Raw genomic sequence first — 23625 nt, forward strand, 5'->3', positions numbered from 1 at the left:
CCAGTGTTGAGAGCGTTTAGTTGGGTGATCCTAGGAGGAAAATGTGAGCAATGAACATACATCTTCCTAAGAATTGAGGCCAAATGCATGAATGTTGTGATATGGCTTTGGCCCATATTAGGTTGTGGATCTTGTATGTGCCCAGGATGGATAACTCTAGCCCGTATGGAAAGACTTGACTGACCATGGTGCAATATGTTACATGGTCTCACTCACTTGGTGCTTGCAGTGCAAATCAAAGAAGATCTTGTGGCTTAGTGCCATAAAGTGTCAAAATTGTTTGAGAAAAGGAAGTAATCAATCTGATAGGGCAAAGTATGGAAGAACCTGTAGGGGGTTTTTCGCTTTAGAGTCACTGCCTCATACATGTAAAGGGGAATACCTTTGGTTGGGTTATCAAATGAAGGTGAATAGGGATCTCCTTGATTGACAAAAAAGCAGTGGTACCTCCCCTTGATCTCATAGTAGTTGAGGTATTTGAAATGAAATGTTAACGCATATTTCATCTTTTGCATATGACATAGCTTACATCTCCTATCCTCCTGTGGGAAATAGTGCTTATATTTGATCCATAGTTTTAAAATTCGGCCGATTCGAAACGGAAACGGCCGAGTTGATCCGTTTCAATGCCCAGAATTGTGACTCGGTGGAGGAAACGGTTCGGGAGGCCGAGTCATGGCTGACTCGGCCGAGTTATTGAATGACTCGGCCGAGTCAGCCATGACTCGGCCAACTCGGCCGTTTCCGTATTGACTCGGCTGAGTCATAACCTGCGGTCTGTAACCCCATCAAAACAACGATTTGTCATTTTTTTAATGAAATTTTGAAGTGTTTGCTGATTGGTTTGGACTCCAAGGTGTTTTCTAAATTAGTTAAATTCTATTTGGGGTCCATTCCCCTCCTAGTATTGATATGCTATTCAAATTTCATGGTAATGTTAAATTCTTAAAGTAAAAGTGACATTCTCCTTAATCTTCATTTTCACCCTTTTACTTAAATTTTTAACATTACCATGAAATGACTCAGGATGTTTGAGAGTGGTTCTGGCCTCATTGGATTTCATATGGAGAAAGTAGAATTTTAGATTTCATTCAAAATCCAGCAGACTTATCAGTTTTTCAGGATTTCAGGATTGGAGGATTGCAATGTTTCCATTGAATTTTGTCATGTATTAAGGTATGGAACTCGTATTTAATCAAGAGCACCAATCCCTCTATGTACCTTGATGTTAGTGACATTGGTTGTCGAACTCCTCCGGGATTCGCTCCCAAACTAGGAGCTTCTGAAAATGTCGCTCCTGCTCCCGTTTTCGCTCTCGCTCCCCACTTTCACTCCCGCTCCCAAGTAACACTGAGCCAGATGATGTTGGCAACTCTAGCAGTAGCCAGTAGTACTGGTCACAGACTTTTGTTGTAGAGGCCATTTATAGCCTCCTTGGTTATGTGTTTTTGTTTTGATCTCTATATCATCACCGTGTATGTATTGGACAGTGCACTGGGTGCCATTTTGATATAATGGATATATTCATGAGCTTACTTTGATCATATGTTGTCTTCTATCTATATTCTAATGCTGTGTGTTTGGAAACATGAAAGAAAATCTTTAAAATTATGTGTTTTTATAAAAAATAAATATTTAATGTGTTTTTTACAACGACCGAGTCATTGAAATCGAGCCGGCCGAGTCGATACCGAGTCGGAGTCGGAGTCGGAGTTTTAAAACATTGATTTGATCCAAAGATAATGGGAGCTTACCCTAAATTATTCGAGTAGGGACACAAGGCCATGAGATCAATGACTTTAATTACACTTGGGGTGTACAAGACCATTGCTTAATATCGTCAAACAAGCAGTGTCAAAACTGTTTGAGAAAAGGAGGTAATCAATATGATATGACAAGGTATGGAAGAACTTGCATTGGGTTTGTCGCTTTAGAGTCACTGCCTCACACATGTAAATGGGAAGATACCTTTGGTTAGGCTATCAGATTAAGGTGGATAAGGATCTCTATTGATTTTCTAGGGCACGTGCTAGAATTAAGTTTTTCTTCAACAAATAACTACTTCAATGATCAATTAAACATTAGTTTCACATGGTATTAAATTCAATATCATTTAGGCAGTTATACAAAAGAAAAACATCAACTAATAAACATGAAAGTAAAGTAACCATGAAACAATGAGACAAGAGACACAGAATTTGGGCCTGAGCCCAGGGCAAAACCCACAAGGAGAATGCCCAAAAATGCTTTCCTTATGAGAGAGAGAGAGAGAGTTCCAGATTCATCAATACAACAGAAATAACCATAACAGGATAATAGCCAAACCAGTAACCAAGATCATGATCAAGTGCCATGTCAAAATTCAAGTTCCTGAAATTTCGGCCCTCTCGTAATTTCGTTGGATTAGAGATGTATGAGACAAAATTGATGTGTCCAAATTGATCTCCTTTATATAACCTTCAAGTGGGGGTCGAATGGGTGCCTCTTAGGGGCCCAACCAACCTAAAACATCATGAGGGCAACTTGAAATAAATTTGGAGGCAAATTTAAAAATTCAGATATCCCATTTCTTTTCCAAGATGAAAATACCGACCATGCTACCATATTTTCCAACACTCACTCTTTTAGCTACGGAGGTACTTTTCATTCTCGCTCTCAAGAGTAATCTTCCCGACCAATCATAGGTCTCACAACCCATGGCCTAAGGAAGAGATTACAAATACAAATCTCTCTCTCTGTCAAGATCAATCTCCCCGACCAATCATAGGTCTCACAACCCATATCTTAAGGGAGAGATCATCAGTCTGATCATAAGGAAAGATACATAGCATCCAACTCATCTCAATGCATCTCCACATAAACATCAACAACCAATTCAACATCAGAAATGTAGCCATGGTGGATCTCAAACATTTCAGCAAACAATAACATTCAACTGTTCATCCAGCATTAGTCGAGGCTTCTCTCAGAAGCAAACGCCAACAACTATCAACAGACAATAATAGACTTCAGTAGTGGCTTCTCATAGAAGCAATCGTCGACAACCACATAAGTGAATATCAAAATCCATAGTCGAATCCAACAGATAATAAATGGCTTCTCTCAGAAGCAGGCACCAACAAACCATAATCGAATCCAACAAATAATAAGTGGCTTCTCGCAGAAGCGGGCATCAACAAGTTACAACCTTAGTAGAATCCAACAAACCATAATCGAATCTAGTAGATAACAATAGACATTAGTGGATACAAACATCATCAAATAGATCGATGAACCAATCAGAAAATCAACCAAGTCAATATCAGAGTCATGCAACTTCTTCAAATCATTCATTAGGGAGATGTTGATGGGCTCGCAGTCCATAGTGCCAAAGATATCACCAAGCTCATGCTTTTACAAAAAGAAACTCCCTCTTACATAAAAGTCCTCTTCATGGAAATGTGCTTTAATCAGACTAATATTGTTTGCCCCTCTGAGTATAGAGCCTATCACAAGTCTTCTTGTCATATTGTTCTGCCATCATTTCCAACGATTGCCACACCTTCGCAATCTCCATTATGTATCTGCAATCCTCGCTAGGAGGCTATGGAAGGACAAGAACAACCAAGTAAGCCAAAAGACTTATAATGAAACAATCAATAGAAACAATCAAGATAATAGTTATCTTTTGAGAGTGTGTCAACTCCCTCATGATCTTAGCCTTCTGAGATCGATTCAATCTCATCACATCATCAATGGGTCCATACCATCATCAAAGAGCTCACATCATTAAGGAGTCCACATCATCACCAAAGAGTTCACATCATCATTAAGGAGTTCTTCTCATCAACAAAGAGTTCATGAAGTCCAAGTCATCAAGGAGTCCATATCATCATTAAAGAGTTCAAATCATTAAGGAGTCCATGTCATCAAGGAATCCACATTATGAAGGAGTCCACGTCATCAAGGAATCCACATCATCATTAAGGAGTCCAAGTCATCAAGGAGTCCACGTCATTAGGGAGTCCAAGTCATCAAGGAGTCCATATCATCATTAAAGAGTTCAAATCATCAAGGAGTCCATGTCATCAAGGAATCCACATTATGAAGGAGTCCACGTCATCAAGGAATCCACATCATCATCAAAGAGTTCACATCATCATTAAGGAGTTCTCATCATCAACAAAGAGCTCACAGAGTCCAAGTCGTCAAGGAGTCCATATCATCATCATCATCATGGAGTCTACATTATCATTGAGTCCATATCATCATCATCATCATCATCAAGTAGTCCACATTTTCAAGGAATCATCATCATTATCATATCATCATAGAGTCGATGTCATCATCAAGAAGTTGACCATATCATCACCATTTCATCATCAAGAAGTTGGCCTTGTCCATATCACCAAAGAGTTCACATAAGCAGTACATATCATCTATATTATCAAGGAGTCCATATCATCATTGAAAAATTCATTCAAAGAGTCCAATCCATATCATCATCAAGGAGTCCTTCATCATCATTAAGGAGCCCACATCAACATCCTCAAGGAGTTCACATCATCATCAGGTCAACATCATCATTATCAATATCATCAATGAGTCCACATTATTAACAAGTCCACATCATATATCATTATCAAGCCCATATTATTATTATCAAGGAGATCATATTATTAACAAGTCATCGAGTCCATATTATTAAGGAGTCTATATCATCAACAACAAGGAGTCATATATCAATATCATCAGAAGAATGCACATCATCGAGGAGTACATGTCATTAAGGAGTCCAAATTAACAACAAGGAGTCATATATCAATATCATCAGAAGAATGGACATCATCGAGGAGTACATGTCACTAAGGAGTCCAAATTAACAACAAGGAGGAGTACACATTATCAAGGAGTTATTTTATTATCAATATCATTAAAGTGTTAGGATTTCTCTATCAATCGGACATAATGGTCCATAGTCCTTTGATTTCCTTCTCCAATCCCTACCTAGGGTTCATGAACAATCCAAAGTAAGTAACAATTAAAACAATAAAAGAGATACACGATACTTAATTTTTTCCGATTAAGACAACTCCCTCTTGATCTTTAGACCTCTTGATTCCAACCTGTAAATTAATCTTAACATCAAGATGTTAGATTGTGTAGCAATCAATTCATAATCCCAAGATTTTCTCAACCCTTTATATCGAGGAAGGGTCAACAACTATTGGCTAGGGTTTCTTCATAAGGCAGAAGCAATTTAATCCACAGCCCTGCCTTTTTCTCTTGATGGGGTTTTGACTCCAAACCCTAATGACCAGGGTTTTCAAACCCCAACGCTTATCTTCATAAAGAGCTCACATCCACTTCATCAAGGAGCATCATCATTGAGTCCATATCACAACCAAGGAGTTGACCTTGTCCATATCATTAAAAGTTTGACTGCAACCATATCATGTCATCACATAATCAGATAGGGTTTCTTCTTTCAAACATAATCAGTTCTAGGATCTGGTCCTTTTTCATCTCCAAGCCCTAACTAGGGTTTACACACGATAAACAGTTCAATGTTGGTAAAAAGAAATACAAGATGCTTATCTTTTGAGCTCATGACAACTCTCTCTTGATCTTCAATCTTCTTGAATCCAATCCTACAAGTTAACCTTATCGAGATATCAAAAACTTCTAGGAGCAAGGGTTCCCTTTTAAGCGGAAGCAATCCATTCACCCTTGCATTTTATTATCAGTAATGAGAGATCTGACCATAAACCCTAGGTCAATCCTGATTAGACTTTCAAACCCTAGAAGATGCTTCAAATCACATTGCTTTTGTAAATAACATGCCAGAACGTTAGAAAGTAAACAAACAACAATTATAGCAGACCAGATTTCCTAAAATCCCAAAGTATAGTCCTACTATTCCTCAGATTTGCAATTTCATCATCTTCTTTCAGGAGACAGAAACTTATGAGAGTTGGCTATTTTCCCTTCAAGTCGGCTTCTGCAATGAAGGTCCTTCGTCTATGTATAAGGGGTGACGTCAGTAATTAGATTAAGTTTTTGTTTATAGAGATCAAGATACTATCACTCGCGCATTCACTTGTATGGAGCTTCAGAAATTTGTTTCTCAGACTTGGACTTCCGTCAGTGTAATTAGATCTTCATACGCTCAAGATATCAATCCTTCAAGATGCCATATAATTCACATACCACAGAGTTATATAGTGCTACAGAGATCACATATTTTTCACAGTACATGACTTCGTATAAAGATGCTTCTTGCTGCAGAGACGTTGACGAATAGAGATCATAGTTGCTATCAATAGAAAGGTCACTTAAGGTGACAAGGAGATAGATTAGGATTCTGCATGAATGACAGGCCTCTTCCCAGGTACACAAGTATTATAGATGGAAGAGTATAGTTGACTTCTTGATCCATCGTAGCCTTGCAACTTGAAGATCTTCACAGAACTTATATAAAGAATTACAGAGATACACATCATACAACCTGTCATAAGAATGGTCGCAGTTTCTAAGGAGAATTTTGCCTGTGTAAAGCCTCAGGCTTCAGGGTTTATCATATATCACAGGTCCAAGTACCTCCAATCTTCACATATGCATTCAGAGATTGGATGTCACAGGACTCGATTCTCTTGATGTCACAGATCTCGCTTACAACACCAGCATATTCCCTCAGTAATTTGATGTATCCAGGTGATAACAAGGTACCATAGAAGGGTTCCTATGCTACTGATACAGTTTGCATTAAGAAGTTACAGAGCTCACAAGTATTCATAAAATATAGGAGCCTTAAAGTCCGCAATTTCCACAGGAATTTTACTTCAGATTTTGCACTTTTATTTCAGAGATGTTGAGCATCATTACCATGGAGAAAAAGGTGCCAGGGGTCTGTAAACTATCACAGAGTATAGATAACACTGGTCCATAATTTTTCATAATTAGTGTCACAGAGCTCGCAGACAGAGCACACATAGGAATGACACAGTTCGAATAAAGGAACCACAGAAGCTTGCATTCCACAAGAATCACAGAGCTTCGGTCACAGGAGAAATTCGGATTTTCACTCAAATAGCAACTTCAGATTTTAGCTCGGGCCACAGAGAGAGAAACAGGTGACATAGATCACAGACCTTGGTTCTAAATTTTTTTTTTGATCTTCTTACACAGAACACTTGGTGACAGAATCAAGATCTCAGTTAAGAATAGATAAGAATCTCGGTCTAAATCAAACTTACTTAGCCCAGAAGCTTGGTTGCTCCACAGGAGTAATTTTGTAACTTAACTTGTCTTCTTTTGTGCTTGTCTTTCCTCAACCTGCTCTTCAACCTGCTCTGATACCATGTTGATTTTCTAGGGCATGTGCTAGAATTAAGTTTTTCTTCAACAGATAACTACTTCAATGATGGAAAATGGAGCTTGAAAGATTTGGTTGGGAAGCAGGAGCTGAAGGAGCGATGGCCATCGTTGAGATCTTCTTCTGCGCAGGGGAGGAAACCCTTGTCCTTGCGGCTGTCGGAGGCGGCGAGGGAGGGAAGGATGCAGTCCTCGCCCCTCACAGGATCGATTTTCAGAGCGCGGTGCTGGTACGCTGTGACGGCCTGAACAAGCGGCCCAATGCCTGGGAAGAATCGGATCTCCTCGACGCAGCAGTCACCCCACGTCCAAATCATCTACTGGCCGATGGGAAAAATAAAACCGATCTGACGGAGAACCAAGCAAAGTCGACCGAGGTCAGAGATCTGCAGATATTATTTGTCTTGGGGCCCAGAATCCATCCAGGGGGCTGGAAACAGTTAGAGATCGGCCTGTTTTTCACGGGATCGGCCAGTCTATTGTGCGTCAGGCGGATACCTCTTCAGGCGTTTACTGCATGCAAAGACAGGGGAACGCATGAGGCAGATCTGCCTCTTCACTCATTTGCATGGCCCCATCCCTGCAGATCCAGGCCGGATCTATATGATACGAGCAGTTTTCAAGACTCCCAAGAACCTAGGCTGCAGATCGGAGGATCTATACATCGATTCAACAGAGGGATCGCAGATCGCGACATGCAAATGAGAAGCTCAGATCTGGAAGACCGCCGACAGCCAGATCACAAGGCAACCAGCAACGTCACCATTTCAGGCAGAGCAGGAACTCAGCAAAATTGCAGACATCAGGTAACAAAAACTCGTTTCCAGATTTTCATTAAAACCCCAGAGACGCAATCTTTTTTAGTATGGGTACATGCAGAAAGTACTGTGCTGCAGCTGAAGCATCAAATCTGTGCATTGATTGGATACCCTAGCCAGATCCAACACTTAGTCAATGGCAGATGGTCTCTCCAAGACAACAGAACCATGGGAAGCTATGGGATTAACCCAGGAGAAACCATCGTTTTGAACCTCAGACTGAGAGGAGGAGCCCCTCCTCAGGGTCAGACAAGCAGCTCAGGGGGAGACAAAAACTCCTCAGGAGGGGACAAGGGGAAAAAGACAGCATCTCAGCAGCAACCCAAAGGAGGTTCCTCCTACAAAAACATTCTTCAGGGCAACAAAGATACAGGGTCCCCTCCAGATCAAGGCAGGTATACTCCTAGGCCATACATAGTAGATCAGTTAGGGCAAACCCCAGCCCTAAACTTTGACTCTACAGGGCTTGATGTCTTCGTTAAGTCCTATGAAACGCAGGCCCTAATCTGCCGTTTTAACAGTTTCTGGCCAAAACCAATGGATCTATTCCATTGGATTTTCTCCACTTGGACCATGGAATGTGATATACATTTATGCTCCAAGGGATTTTTTATAGTTAGATTCGCATCCTCGGAAGTCAGAGAAACAATCATCAGAGATGGGCCTTGGTTCTGGGGAACATCGGGGCTGTTCATGACCCCATGGTTCCCAGATTTCGATCCAAACAACATGACTGTATCCAAAGTGCCGGTTTGGGTCCGTCTATACAACCTTCCCCTTCACTTTTGGAGTGAACGAGTCTTGGAAGGAATTGGGAACAGCATAGGGAAATATATCAAAACAGATCTGGAGAGGATTGATGAAAGGGTATACACTTTTGCACGCATTTGTGTGGAAGTAGATCTAAGCAAAGGGCTGCCAGATAACATAAGGCTGATCTACAAACAACAAAACTGGCTGCAAGCACTAGACTATGAAAATACTGCTTTCAGATGCAGGCTCTGCAGGCAGACAGGGCACCTGCAAAGCACATGCCCAGAAGCCAAAAAAGTAAACAGTAAAAAGAAGCAGAGGAAAGGATGGCAATTTCCTCCCCCTGACTCAGATGATGAAGAATCAGAAGCAGAAGAGGATGACACCCCCGCAGAGAATGCAGAGGTACCCCAAGAAATGGAGACTCAGAAGGAAACTACATCAGAAAACAAGATCACAAAGCTCCACCAAAATCAGGCAGAGAAGACAAGCGAGGATCAAAGCATGGGAGGGATCAAACGGCATCACCACTCAGACACTTCAGACTCAGACAAGGAAACAGCCCCACAGAAAGCAGAAACACAGTTAGTCATAGCTTCGATCGAGCCCACTCAAGGAGAGTGGCGCAAGGTCGAAAAGAAATAGGGGAGAAAAACTTGAAGTTTGAGTTTTTACTCACTGACGGAATCCAGTTTTTTGCCTCTTTCTTCTCTCTTCTCTCTTCTATATTCTTATTCTTCTTTATGCAAGTTAGTCCTCTAACGTTGCGTGGGGTGCGAATGCACTCGAACCCATATGGGCAGCTTATGGAAATGCTTCAATGCATCTGCTAGTGTAACTTTTCATTTTTTAAATAAAAGGTTACCGTTTTTTCCCTGGAAAAAAAAAACTACTTCAATGATCAATTAAACGTTAGTTTTACATGGTATTAAATTCAATATCATTTAGGCAGTTATACGGAAGAAAAACATCAACTAATAAATATGAAAGAGTAGTAAAGTTACCATGAAACAATGAGACAAGAGACAGAGAAATTAGGCTTGAGGCCAGGGCAAAACCCACAAGGGGAAAACCCAGAAATGCTTTCCTTATGAGAGAGAGAGAGAGTTCCAGATTCATCAATACAACAGAAATAACCATAACAGGATAATAGCCAAACCAGTAACCAAGATCATGATCAAGTGCCATGTCAAAAATCAAGTTCCTGAAATTTCGGCCCTCCTGTAATTTCGCTGGATCAAAGATGTATGTGACAAAATTGATGTGTCCAAATGAGGAGAAATGATCTCCTTTATATAGTCTTCAACTGGGGGGTCGAAGGGGTGCCTTTTAGGGGCCCAGTCGACCTAAAACATCATGAGGACAACATGAAATAAATTTGGAGGCAAATTTAAAAATTCAAATTTCCCATTTCTTTTCCAAGATGAAAATACTGACCATGGCTACCATTTTTTCCAACAATCTCCTCAATTGACAGAAAAGGCAGTGGTACGTCTGCTTGATATCATAGTAGTTAAGGTATCTGAAAATGGAATGTTGACTCAGATTTCATCTTTTGCATATGACATAGCTTACATATCCTATCATCCTGTGGGATGTAGTGCTTAGATTTGATCCAAAGCTAATGAGAGCCTACCCTAAATTATTTGAGTAGGGACATGAGGCCATGAGACCAATGCCTTTAATTACACTCGTGGTGTACAAGACCATTGCTTAATTGCGTAAAACAAATAAACACAACCAAATTTGATTGTCATGATAAAAAAGAAAAGACGTAAACAAACAACATCGATTGGAAAATATAGAGAGAAACTTTAATTATTGTAGAATCCATAGATTATGTATGCTATGGTTCTATAGTAGTATTATGTATCTGCATGTAGTTCAATGACTCAAGCTCATGAAAAAGGCAGCACAATTGGTTCATTACCCTGCCCACCAAGTCATGGTCACTATGGTGGCATTGGGAAAGGGTCACATTGAAAAATATAGAAAGCATGTGAATATAGTGTGGAATAACAGACTGTATAATGTTGTTTTGAAGGTGCGAGGTAAGGAAATGCAATAGGAAGACTCTTGCTAATGAAAAAGGCAGCGCAATTGGTCCATTACCCTGACCACCAACTCATGGTCACTGTGGTGGCAAAGATCACATTGAAAAATATTGAAAGCATGTGAAGATAGTGTGGAATAACACACCGTATAATGTTTGTCTGAAACTACTAGGTAAGGAAACACAGTAGGAAGTAATGCTTATGGGCTAATAGCTCCACCCGGTGTATTCATCTACCAGATGAGTTCCATATAAGGCTGCACAGTCACTCAACTTTCTATGAGGTATATTTCTGAGTTCTTCTTATTTGTTTGGTTGTGGCTCCTTTACTCCGACCCAGAAACATGGAATCCAATGGTAATGTCAAGTGAATATTGACGAGAATTGTTGGGATATTCAGATCAAGAAAGGTCTGGATATACCACAACAAGATAAAGAAAAGGAAGAATTCTATATGTTTAATGTGTTGAAAGAGTTATTGGCATTGAAGCCTGAAGTGTACACTCCTCAATCCGTTTCTATTGGCATTTAGCATACCCAACAATACATGCAAATTTACAAATAGAAAAAACTAAACAAGTGCCCTATTTCCAGCATCTAACAAGGTACGACATGGGAATACTTACATCAGTATAGTCTTGATCAGTTAATCACCATGAACACCTTTTTGCAGTGTCATAAACTCTCCTACACTTCCTACACACAAATGGATATATGCCTGAAGGAAGTTCAATGCCTTCCCTGAGAAATGCATCTTTATATGATGAAGCAATGAAGCAGCTGATATCTCATCTTTGTGAAATGAATAGAAGACCTAATTCAGCGTAGCATCAAGCAAACCCTTTTGCCTCTCTAATATCAGCTCAATAAAGCCAGTTTACACTTAGCTTCATGTGGCCCTCTTATTCCGAAGTCCAGCAATGAACAATCCCAATGAAAGGCAATGCATTACCACCCTGAGAGAGTGCACAATCTCTGATGCTGATTTATGGTTATCCTGGAAATTCAAATGATTTCGGAGCTCTCTCTATTCATCATCACAGAATATTACAGGAAAGAGAACAGATGCAAAATCTACAAATCCTGTGCATCCAGGAAAAACTGGCATGCCATAAAATTCCATTCAACATTTCAAATTGCATTCATTGATATCATTACACAGAAAGGTATTTAATTGTTCTTGTCATGTTCATTAATAAAATCGCAATAACATACGAATGAAGAGAAACTACTGTTGAGAAATCTAGGGGCAGCTAGATTATTTGATTTCTCTTACTTTGATAACTGCTTGTGATGTATTTTTACTTAACTTGATTAGCTTATTCTTTCTCTTGATTATTATTGTGTTTGCTATCATCAAACAACTACCAAACAATGAAGATTGATGAGACAAGTGGACACAAAATATAGGGTGCAAGCCAGGGCGAAAACCTCTCGTCTTGAAAAGAAAACCCACAAGCATTCTTCTCTTATAGAATGTTCAGATGATGAATTCCAAAACGTAAGACCCTTGTCAAAGACCAAGTCAAACTTCTCCTTCTCGATGAACTTTTCCAGCGACTTTGACCTAGCAGGTTCCAGCCATCTTGATCCAGCGACTTCCAGCAACTTCGACCCAGAAACTTCCAACAACTTTGACCTTTAGCACTTGTGACCTAGCTGCAACTTTGTCTTCCCAGCAACTTCGACTTCCCCAGCAACTTCTTCTGCGACTTTGATTTCCCCAACAGTTTCTTCTGCAACTTTGACTTCCCCAGAAACTTCTGCAATTTCGGTCTAGCAGCTACTCTAGAAACCCTAGCAAGAGAGAGAAAGAGGTCCAAAACTTTGATCTTTCTTTTCTTTCTTCTTTTCCGTGATCTTTGTCCTTTTCCAGCTTCTTTCTTGAGGAGATCGAACTTCTTCTTGCTTGATCGAATTGTGCTTTCAAATGAAGTTGAGGTTCCCTTATATATAGGCTTCTTAGGAGGTCGAATTGCTGTCCTTGAGGCCGACTTGATCCTTCTTGTAGGCCGACTTGTTTGACAAGGTCTTGGAGGGTCTTTATGACATTTTTGACTTCACAAAATTTTCCTTTACAAGATACAACATTCCCAAATGTGTCTTACATGTATGACAATGACTCTTTTGACTTCATAATTCTATGACAAACCTAGAAGCACTCAATGGGTGCTTGACCTATAAATGAATTTATTTTGACTATGAAACCCATGCATCAAGAATGACAATAATAAAATTCTTTTCTCTTTAATATCAAATATAAGAGATCATGATTACAGTAGACATTATGAAGACTGAAGTTCGAACCTAGTTACACATTTCAACAGCTACTACACCGATAAATATTACTCAATCTTTCTGTTTTCTTAGTTTTCCCAGTAAAGAAAGGAAAATGCAGGTTTTTAGTATTATTTACAGACAAAAAAACCCAAAATTATAGAAAATAAAATCCAATATGTGTAGCGAATTGTATATCTACTATCTGTGATGACTGATCATCTACCACGTTCATCAACAGCTAAAGAGATATCTATGAAAGAGTGGCTTCCTCAAATAATGAGGTAGAAAATTTTAGTTGGATTTGCTTGTAGGTCTGTGGACTGATTCACAAGTTCCCATGATTCCGACATATTTCATCATTACTTCCTACAGATCTTTATCATTTTTCACTTTTAGTATTGATCTAGGAGATGCCATCACACTCTTACATTATGGCTACACTGGATGTACACTTTTAGTCCCATTAACTTTTTGGTAATTTGTCAGTCATTATTAAAAATGATCGTATCTTATCTATCTGCTATCTGTGGAATGTCTCTTACCAAATGCAGTACAGAAGCAAATCGATGTTTCAGAATTTTGTAACCTTTTCAAAGTAGATCCTGTGAATAGTTATTGTTATCACTTGAATCCACACCCACAGAACAGCAATAATCCTGAGACCTTCTGCAAGAATTTTCAAATGATAGCTAGTAAGCAATCAGCCCAAAGCTCACTAGCTGATTGCCTCTCTGTTTGGATTGGTGCTTTTACAATCTCGGTGGGGGGTGTTGAAATATGTAACTAGCTTCAGTCTTCATAATGACATATGTAATCAAGATTTTATATATTTAATACAATGAGAGAAATAAATTTATTATTGTTGATTGAGGCATGGGTTTCATGCTCAAGGATATTTATTTTTAGGTCAGGCTCCCATTGTGAGCTTTTAGGGTTTGTTATTGAATCATTGTCATGTATAAAAGACCCATGTGGGGCATGTTACATATTGTTAGAAAATTACTTGAGTCAAAGAAAGAGTCAAAATGACCCTCCAAGATCAAGTCAAGGGCTATCAATCAAGTCAGCTACACCAACAAGAAGTGGGTCTTAAACAAAGACAAGTTGGCCTCATATCAAGTGACAAGGAGCCTATATAAGGAAAGGTCTCGGCCTCATTCAAGGACACACTTCTCACACTTGACACTCGATCACAAGGAGAAAAGGAGCGAAGAAGAGAGAGACGAAGGAAGAGAAGAAAGGACAAATTTCTGAATTGTTTTTGGGTTATTATCTCTCCACACGTGCGAGGAAGCTAGGGCACATTCTGCTATTGCAAATCAGAAATCTAGTCACCTCAAGAAGATCGAATCAAGGCAAGGAAATGATCTATCTTGCAGGCTGAATCCACTAAGAAACTAGTCCAAGTCTAGTGAAGGAGAAAGAGGGTTTCAAGAGCCCTAATCTTGTCACACGTGTGAAAAGAACAGTGAATTGCAGGGGGCCGAGAATTGCAGGAAGGAGGGCCGAAAGTTTCAGACCAAGATTGCAGGGCCGAGGGTTAAGGATGAAGTAAAGATTGAAGCAATATCAAAGAAGAAATTGTCTTTGACTTGAGCAAGGATTGACATGATCTTGGAGGGGTTATTGGTCAAGGGTCTAGGTATTGGAATTCGTCAATTGAAGACTCTATAAGAAAAAGAATTCTGTGGGTTTCCTCTCAAGATTGAAGAGGGTTTGGCCATGGCTGATCGCCTATATTTTGTGTCCTTTGTCTCATTGTTCATTATGTTTTGGTCCGTCTTTGATAAAGGAAACACTAATAATAATCAAGTGAAGAAGAAGCTAATCTAAAGAAGTAAAATCACATCACAAACAATTATCAAGCAAGAGAAATCACTTGCTGCCCCTCGATTTCTCAACATGGAATTAGAGCTAAGGTGACAAGTCAAAGAAGGGAAACTCAATAAAGGATATTCAAGAAGAGAAGGATTAATTTTCTGGGCTATGAATCCTATCACTCATGGAGAATCTAGGGCATCCTCCACTAAAGTAGCACCGAATTACAGTCAAGAGTCGAGATATTGAAAAAAAGAAGGCAACCATCTTTTGAAGACCATAATTAACTACAAAAAGGAATGAAAGTCTGATTATTGGCACCATTACATGAAGTCAATCCTACAACAACCACATATCCGAGATTCTGAGGTAGCATCAATCCAAAATTCATCAAGGATTCCAAAACCTGATCTGGGCATATGTAGATCAGATTCTCATCTTTGTAAAATTTTGATTCATAGACCATATCACCCTCTGGTCATGCATATGGTTGTTCTTTGTAAAAAATTCAAACTTGCTAAAAGGATGAAGAACATATCTCTACATGTTAGATCTTAAGACTTTTGTGATCCATAATGTAGATAGATGTCTTTCGGATTAATCACATTATTGGGAATTGATCGATGTTTCAAACCAACTACTGTGGTCCATCCTCAGGACAAGGTAAAGAATCATTCGATCTTAAGGAATAAATAACATGGATGCATCATTGCCCAGAATTAGCGGTTGAAAACTAGCCGCTGGTAAAAAAGTTAACAAGGTAAGTAAAATATTATTAATTATTAGAGGTGGGGAGTTATTTATTAAAATAATAATATATATTTCGTTAAAAAGTCGCTGTTAGGAATACAAATAAATATGAAATATTAAAATATTATATATTTATTTAAAAACTAGTTGTTAGGAATAAATAAATATTATATTAATTTTAATAATTAATTAAAGTGTTGAAATATTATATATTTATTTAAAACTAGCTGTTATAAAATATTTAATTCCAATATTTTAATAATTAATGAATAAGGTAAGTGAAATATTATATTAAAGTTTTAAAATCTATTTTGGAGTAAATATTTTATTTTAATGTTTTAATAACTAATTAGATATTATCAATTTATAAAATATTATTCGGGCTAACTTAATCCAAATAAATAAAATATACCTAAGATCAAGGTATAGAACTCAAGTTATAGCTTAAGAAATGGTTCTATAAATTAAAATATAAAAATGAAAAAGAGGTTACTTATTATTATTAAATATAAAAAGTTATATACATATATTAGATATATTAACTGACCTAATAATAATATTGTGAAAAATAAAAATTAGAGAAAGACTCAAATTTTATAAAAATTCAGAAAAATGAAGGTTAAGAGGTGAAACAAGATAGTAACTAATATCTAGAGGGTTACATAAAATGTATAATATAAAAGGAGGAAACAAGAAAAAAGATTCATAAGTAAAACGAATGAAGAAAACAATAGTACAAATAAAATAAAAACCTAAAAATAAGCTAGAAATAAAAATAACCAGGGAGAAGAAAGGGAGGTAAAATCAAGAAGTGAGAGCCAAAATCCAACTCTTACTTAATTTCCAACCATCATCCCTATTAAGATTTTTGGCATGCCTTTCAATCTCAATCGCTTCCCTAAGCTTCCTATGGTGGAAGTGATCAACCCTGGCAATGACTTTGGATTCTTCAATGCAGACATGGTGTTTTGTTTTCTCTGCATGCTCAGCTAGGGCTGATGAGCGGGATCAATAATGTCTAATATCTGTAGCATTCATGGATTCTCTGTTTAATAGACCTAATATTAAATAGATATATAATATTTTAACACTTTAATTAATTATTAAAATTAATATAATATTTATTTATTCCTAAAACTAGTTTTTAAATAAATATATAATATTTTAATATTTAATATTTATTTTTATTCCTAACACCCAACAAAAATCCCCACCTCTAATAATTAATAATATTTTACTTACCTTATTAACTAATTTACCAGCGGCTAGTTTTCAACAGCGAATTCTGGGCAAGGATGCATCCATGCTATTTATTCCTTAAGATCGATTGATTCTTCACCTTGTCCTAAGAATGGACCACATTAGTTGGTTCGAAACATCGACCAAACCCTGATAATGTGATTAATCCGAAAGACATCTATCTATATCTCTGTGATAGCATAGATCTCATCTTCAAGATGTCCCTGTGCCATCACTTCTCTAATATACTTACAAGTTAAAATCCTGTGGTGACCGAGTACATGTGGTAGTCACCTATCTCATATATATATCTGATCACTGTAATGAAGTTTGAAAGATCCGAGCAAGCAACTCTGAAGCAATATAGTCATCAAGCAGATGTCGAAACTATATCATCTCCAGAGAGAAAAAATTGATATGCTTTCAAATATCACTTGTATGAAGATCCGTGAAGCTATAGGAACATAGATCCAAGTTCAGTAAACAAAGTCTTTGTGGCAATCATATACTTGGAAGAATCAACAGATGAGTACAGTGAAGAATATCTCACACTCGAAAACAAATCAATGAAGATGGCATCTGAAAAATGCAAGTCATCTCGACAAAGATAAGTAACCATAAGGTATGTATGATATTTTTCTTACTGTTAAGGATCATAAAATGTTATAGGGTTGAAGTTATGACTCTAGTGTTTGTGTTGATGGCTCATGAGAAACCCTAACATTAAGAAACCCGAATCTTAAATTACTTGTTCCCTATGATTTGATTTCTAGGGTTTGTTAGGATTTAGGGCATGAGAGAAACCCTAGTGTGTCATAATATGATTTAGGGTTTGAACCCAATAAACCCTAGGATGACCACTTGGTTGCATAGAAACCTTAGAAGGATAACTTGACATCATGTTTTGGTATCATATTTTGCTTGGGGTACTTGTTAATTAGTATTGCAGGTACAAGAAGTAAAAGATGGATGGGCTGATCCTTTGAGAGGCATGATGGAAGAAGGGAACTATACAGACCCTTAATGTAGACGGATAGCAAGGAAAAATAAAAGATGAAGGACATCTGCCATGGTTGAAAATGATAGGATGCATCTTAGTAAGAAGGCATCATAGAAAGAAAAAATTGAAGCAAGAGCTCATGTCATAGCTGAAGTAAAAATCTACATACTTGTAGCAGTAATCATAGGAAAAAGTAGCCCTTGGTGACCTCATTAGAAGCATAAGTAACACTTATGGAAGAAGGAAGTCATCTAGTATAGATCTCATCATACATCATTAGAAAGGAGCATTTGCAGGACAAGGATGTTCAAGATCCTTCATAGGAATCTTCATTAGAAGGTTCATCTCTTGGAAGAAACAAGTGTCTTGCTAAGAATACCACCTTGGATGGGATTCACTATTTGGAAGAATGATGGTATGATGACAAAGGAATGCAACATGTCAAAGATGATTGAAGCACTCTCAATCAAGGACAGAAAGCTGTTGAAGGAAGTCTAGATGACCAAAGAAGAAAAGAGGTATGTATGCATATGTTCAATGAGTCAAGTCATGTCGTTATATAGTTGCAGATAGTAAGGATGCATGCTCTACCTCATGAGCAATATCAAGGGAAAATGATCCCTTTCATTAAAAGGATGCATGAAGGCTTGGGTCACATATTAGTTTAGATGAAATCAATATAATATGTCCTCATACGAATATGAGGTGGTTGACAAAAATGAAGGAACTACGATTGGGCGTTCCTGGGAAGTAATATGTGAATAAAGTAAAAAAAGAGACTGCGAAAGATGTAATTATGGAGAAGGAAATCAACATCCAATGACTAGAAGAATTGACTTTGATATCTCTATGGGAAGATATGAAGACCTTGGAAAAGTCTGAAAAGAAAGAAGACTCTTGACTAATGAATATCTTGGAGATGTGTCAATATGAATGCAGGATGTTGATGTTGCAACAAACATATGTCATGATGAAGGGCCATCACAAAAGGTAATCTTCGATTTGTTGCTCACTTCTGATTTTTGAATAATATCTAGATGGTCTAATACAGGGCTACCTAAAGAGAAGTGTCGATGTCATCTACAACTGATACTTATGTGGAAGGATGAAAGATCCTAAAAGAGACATGATGTGAAAAATGGTAACTGTATGAGGAAAAGCCAAATTTGGTCTAATGGATCACTGTCTGATGAAAGGAAGGATGACATGATTACCCAGATTCAAGGAGGAAAGTGATGGATGGCCTATGCCCTACATAGAAGTCCCAAATATGAAGGCTCCATAATATTAAAAATGAAATTCATGACATCGAATGGAGGAGCTATACAAGCAATTGAAGGTCCCATGATCTCCACCAATGAATAAAAGAGCTGCTGCTAGGAACAAGTCCCTAGTTAAGAGGGAGCTTGGAAGCAAGTTTCTGATTTAGTAGAAACTTGGAAGCAAGTCCCTAGGCTAAGAAGGAGCTTGGACAAGTCCTTGGTTAAGAGGGAGCTTGGGTACATTCCTTTTATAGGAATGGGTACATTCCTTCATTGGAATGGGTATATCCTCCCTAGTTGAGAGGGAGAAATAGACACATCATTCTTGTCTTCACTTGGGAAGAAAAGGATGGAGGATTGGGTAAGAATTTGGCATCCAAGTAGGGCATCCAAGATAAGAGTAGTCGTAGAGGTCCGATATTCTGAGGACTGGGAATCCAAGATAAAAATAGTCCTGGAAGGACATACCTTGTGAACACTCGAGTGGGGTATGTTCCTTGAGAAACAATGATGAAGGTGTCTATAAATCATTGGTCTTGCCAACATTGTGCTCTAATCTTGTGGAGAGATAGAGCTATGTGACAATGCTAGATGATATGATGCTATACAAATGGGTTACCAATCCGACTCTTCTTATGAGAATTCTTTAGATTGAGAATGTCCAAATGCCTTGTATGGATTATGAATACCTCCCTAGTTAAGTGGGAGTGTTGAAATATGTAACTAGGTTCGGTCTTCATAATGACATACGTAATCAAGAGTTTCATATATTTGATACAATGAGAAAAATAAATTTATTATTGTTGATATTGAGGCATGGGTTTCATGCTCAAGGAAATTTATTTTTAGGTCAAGCTCCCATTGTGAGCTCTTAGGGTTTGTTATTGAGTCATTGTCATGTATAAAAGACCCATTTGGGGCATGTTACATATTGTTAGAAAATTATTTGATTCAAAGAAAGAGTCAAAATGACCCTCCAAGATCAAGTCAAGGGCTATCAATTAAGTCGGCTAGACCAGCAACAAGTCAGCCTTAAACAAAGACAATTCGGCCTCATATCAAGTGACAAGGAGCCTATATAAGGAAGGTCTTGGCCTCATTAAAGGACACACTTCTCACACTTGACACTCGATCACAAGAAGGAGAAAAGGAGCGAAGAAGAGAAGGACAAAGGAATAGAAGAAATGACGAATTTCTGAATTGTTTTTGGGTTATTTTCTCTCCACACGTGTGAGGAAGCTAAGGCACATTTTGCTGTTGCAAATCAGAAATCTAGTCACCTCAAGAAGACCGAATCAAGGCAAGGAAATGATCTATCTTGCAGGTCAAATCACTAAGAAACTAGCCCAAGTCTAGCAAAGGAGAAAGAGGGTTAAAAGAGCCCTAATCTTGTCACATGTGTGAAAAGAACAGTCAATTGCAGGGGGCCGAGAATTGCAGGAAGGAGGGCCGAAAATTTCAGACCAGGATTGCAGGGCCGAGGGTTAAGGATGAAGCAAAGATTGAAGCAATATCAAAGAAGAAATTGACTTTGACTTGAAGCAAGGATTGACTTGATCTTGGAGGGGTTGTTGGTCAAGGGTCTAGGTATTGGAATTCGTCAATTGAAGACTATAAGAAGAAGAATTCTGTGGGTTTTCCTCTCAATATTGGAGAGGTTTTGGCCCTGGCTGATCGCCTATATCTTGTGTCCTTTGTCTCATTGTTCATTATGGTTTGGTAGCTGTTTGATGAAGAAAACACTAATATAATCAAGTGAAGAAGAAGCTAATCTAAAGAAGTAAAATCACATCACAAACAGTTATCAAGCAAGAGAAATCACTTACACTTGCTGCCCCTAGATTTCTCAACAGTGGGAGGGCAAGGTGGTGTGTTGGTCCCTAGTTCTCATGCGCTTAAAATCGACTAAAAATATGCACGCTAGTATAAGAAATCAACACATAAAAATGGATCCTTGGCAGGCAATTAAGTAGCCAAAGACTTAAGGAAGTTGATAATTTAAAGTATATGAGATAATTTTAACCTTCAGCAAAATATGAGAGAAAAGGTAGATGAATATGTGCTCTAGGTAATTGATAAAATAAAAAATAAAGGCAAAAGGCTATCTACACCACCGCATAGAACATGAAATATCACGTCCACAAGTTGAAAAGCTGCAAGAGCATGGTCAAATTTTGTCTTTGTATTGTTCAAGAGATTAGCTGTATCATGGAGATGAAATATAAGATTGATTGCGATACCTTGCCCTGCAAAGAGTATAGATAACAAGAAAATAAGGAGAGAAGGGATGGAGGTGAAGTGCTGCTGATTTGCTCTCAAAGAAACTCTCTGCTTTACAATCATCCTTGTGCCCTCATTTTTAGATTTTGATCTTCCTAAAAGAGGTGCCTAGCTAAGAGTCATGTGCCTTCATTAACTTGTCCAAAAGAGAAGTGAAGTGGAGCGAGAGCCATGTACCCTCAACTCAAACGAAGTGTAGTGAAGTTGCCCTGCATTTGGTTAACTGAAATTTGAATACAAGTAAAGATAATCGAACTCAAGTCCCAACAAGGTGCCTTCTGTTGGAAATCCTGGGAAGCAAGAGGATCTAGAACAATTTATTATTTCTGAACTTATGATAATTACTTGTGATTATGTTAGTTGCTTCAATTATCATCAAATAATTATACTTCAGAAATTTAATCAATAACAAAGCATAGAAAGTAGAGATCACAATGCACAAGAAACAAGAGACAATATTTACCCTGGGAAAACCCTCAAAAGGAAAAACCCAGCAACCTTCTTCTTAAAAAAATATTCAATTCAACAGGAGATACAAAGTCAAGACAAACAAACCAGATTTGTAGCTTGTCAAACCTCCTTGTGCCAAGTCAGCCCTCTAAGATTAATATGAAGAATCAACTTCAAGGTCCGATTGCAACGAAATGCTCTGCCACAGACTTATAGATTCGGCTTCTTATCAAGGATACAGACTTCTGTCCATCAATTCGGATATCTTCCACAAAATTTTCGAATGCCCTTTCCACATAGTATTCAGATTTCTTCCATAGAGAAGACAGACCTCAAAATGCGGATTTATTAGACTTAATGTGCTGAAGAGACTTCAATCTGAAAATATAGTCCATCACTTTGGCCTTTTATCAGAATTGACAGCGAGCTAAAACAAGAATGATGAGGCTTCAAATTTGTCTTGAAAATGCTTCAACCTTCTTCACTGGAAATCACAGAAGTGAGTTCAGATTGCTTTCTCTAGGAGGATGCGAGTAGGTCCATATTTATAGGCCTCTTGGCCATGCGAAATGTTGCCTTGATGAGGAGCCAACTTGCCACAAAAGGAGGAAAAATATTTTGAACACCAATTCAAATTTATTCTTTTTATAAATGGTTTTCTTCTTTGATCAAGCATGATGAACATGCTATACAATATTGTATTTACAATTTACAAGTACAACAGGAATTATGAAGACTGAGCATAGCTACATTTTCCAACGCCTTCATGCGAAACTTGACCATGTTCATGGGCACTTCCTAGTATATGTTCATGTGCCCTCACTTTAACTGAAGAACTGGAGATGTCTAAACTGAAGTGAGGATGAGTAAAGTCAAGTCCCAACAAGGCACACAAGGTTAGATCTCATGAGATGGCACCCATTGCCACATCATTGTGATATCACTGCCATGTGGTACCTTCTCCTGTTACCACTTGTCATCCTACATGGTGACCACACCTGCTATGAATAGACCTGCTATAAATAAACGTGCCAAAAATAGCAGCCCTTCTTAAAAATAGGAAAAGATGAAAAATGTGGGGAACTGCTAGGAGAACCCTGCCAAATATATCACGCCTAAATTTAGGCATTGCTAAAGTTAGCAACTCTTCGCATGTCTATGAAATCAGGCTCATCGTGTTCAATTTTCTGCAAGGAATCTGGATATATGTTCGGAATAATCATATGAGCCCTGAGACTCTAATTGCTAAAAATAGCAATGTCTTGCATGTTACCAGGAAAAAACTCATTGTCATCATGAACTCGCAAGGATCCAAAATATGTAATCATTTCTGACATGTGGACTGATGAACTCTATATCCAAAAAAACAGGAAGACTGATAAAAATAGCAATTTTCCGTGAAATTGATGAATATGCCTCTGCCTCTGAAATAAACTCAAATCACCGAAAAACCTGTAGCTGATCTCCATGGAAGGCATCTCTGACCTGTGTGAAAGCCAACTCTGAACACCACCTTGATGAAAGCTAGCTGGCTTTTAACCCTCCTGTCACGATAGGTGAATCTGGAGG

At 38.1% G+C, this 23625-nt stretch overlaps 1 protein-coding gene across 2 annotated transcripts in view; it reads left to right on the forward strand.

Moving 5' to 3' along the window:
• Positions 1-23625, forward strand: part of LOC149155467 (ATG8-interacting protein 1-like) — a 56372-nt gene that overhangs the window by 31030 nt on the left and 1717 nt on the right. The window contains exon 2 of one of the 2 annotated variants that reach the window (XM_089445607.1): positions 10969-11007. The exons of the other annotated variant lie outside the window; for it this stretch is intronic. Within the exon in view, the coding sequence (XP_089301733.1) occupies positions 10969-10992 (24 nt within the window). The 3' untranslated portion in view covers positions 10993-11007. Of the gene's footprint in view, positions 1-10968; positions 11008-23625 lie in introns of those variants that run through there. 2 annotated transcript variants of the gene reach the window in all.

Source organism: Pinus tabuliformis, chromosome 9, assembly GCF_031772625.1.
Source record: "Pinus tabuliformis cultivar Carrire ecotype Pingquan chromosome 9, CPIR1, whole genome shotgun sequence".
Lineage (NCBI taxonomy): Eukaryota > Viridiplantae > Streptophyta > Pinopsida > Pinales > Pinaceae > Pinus > Pinus tabuliformis.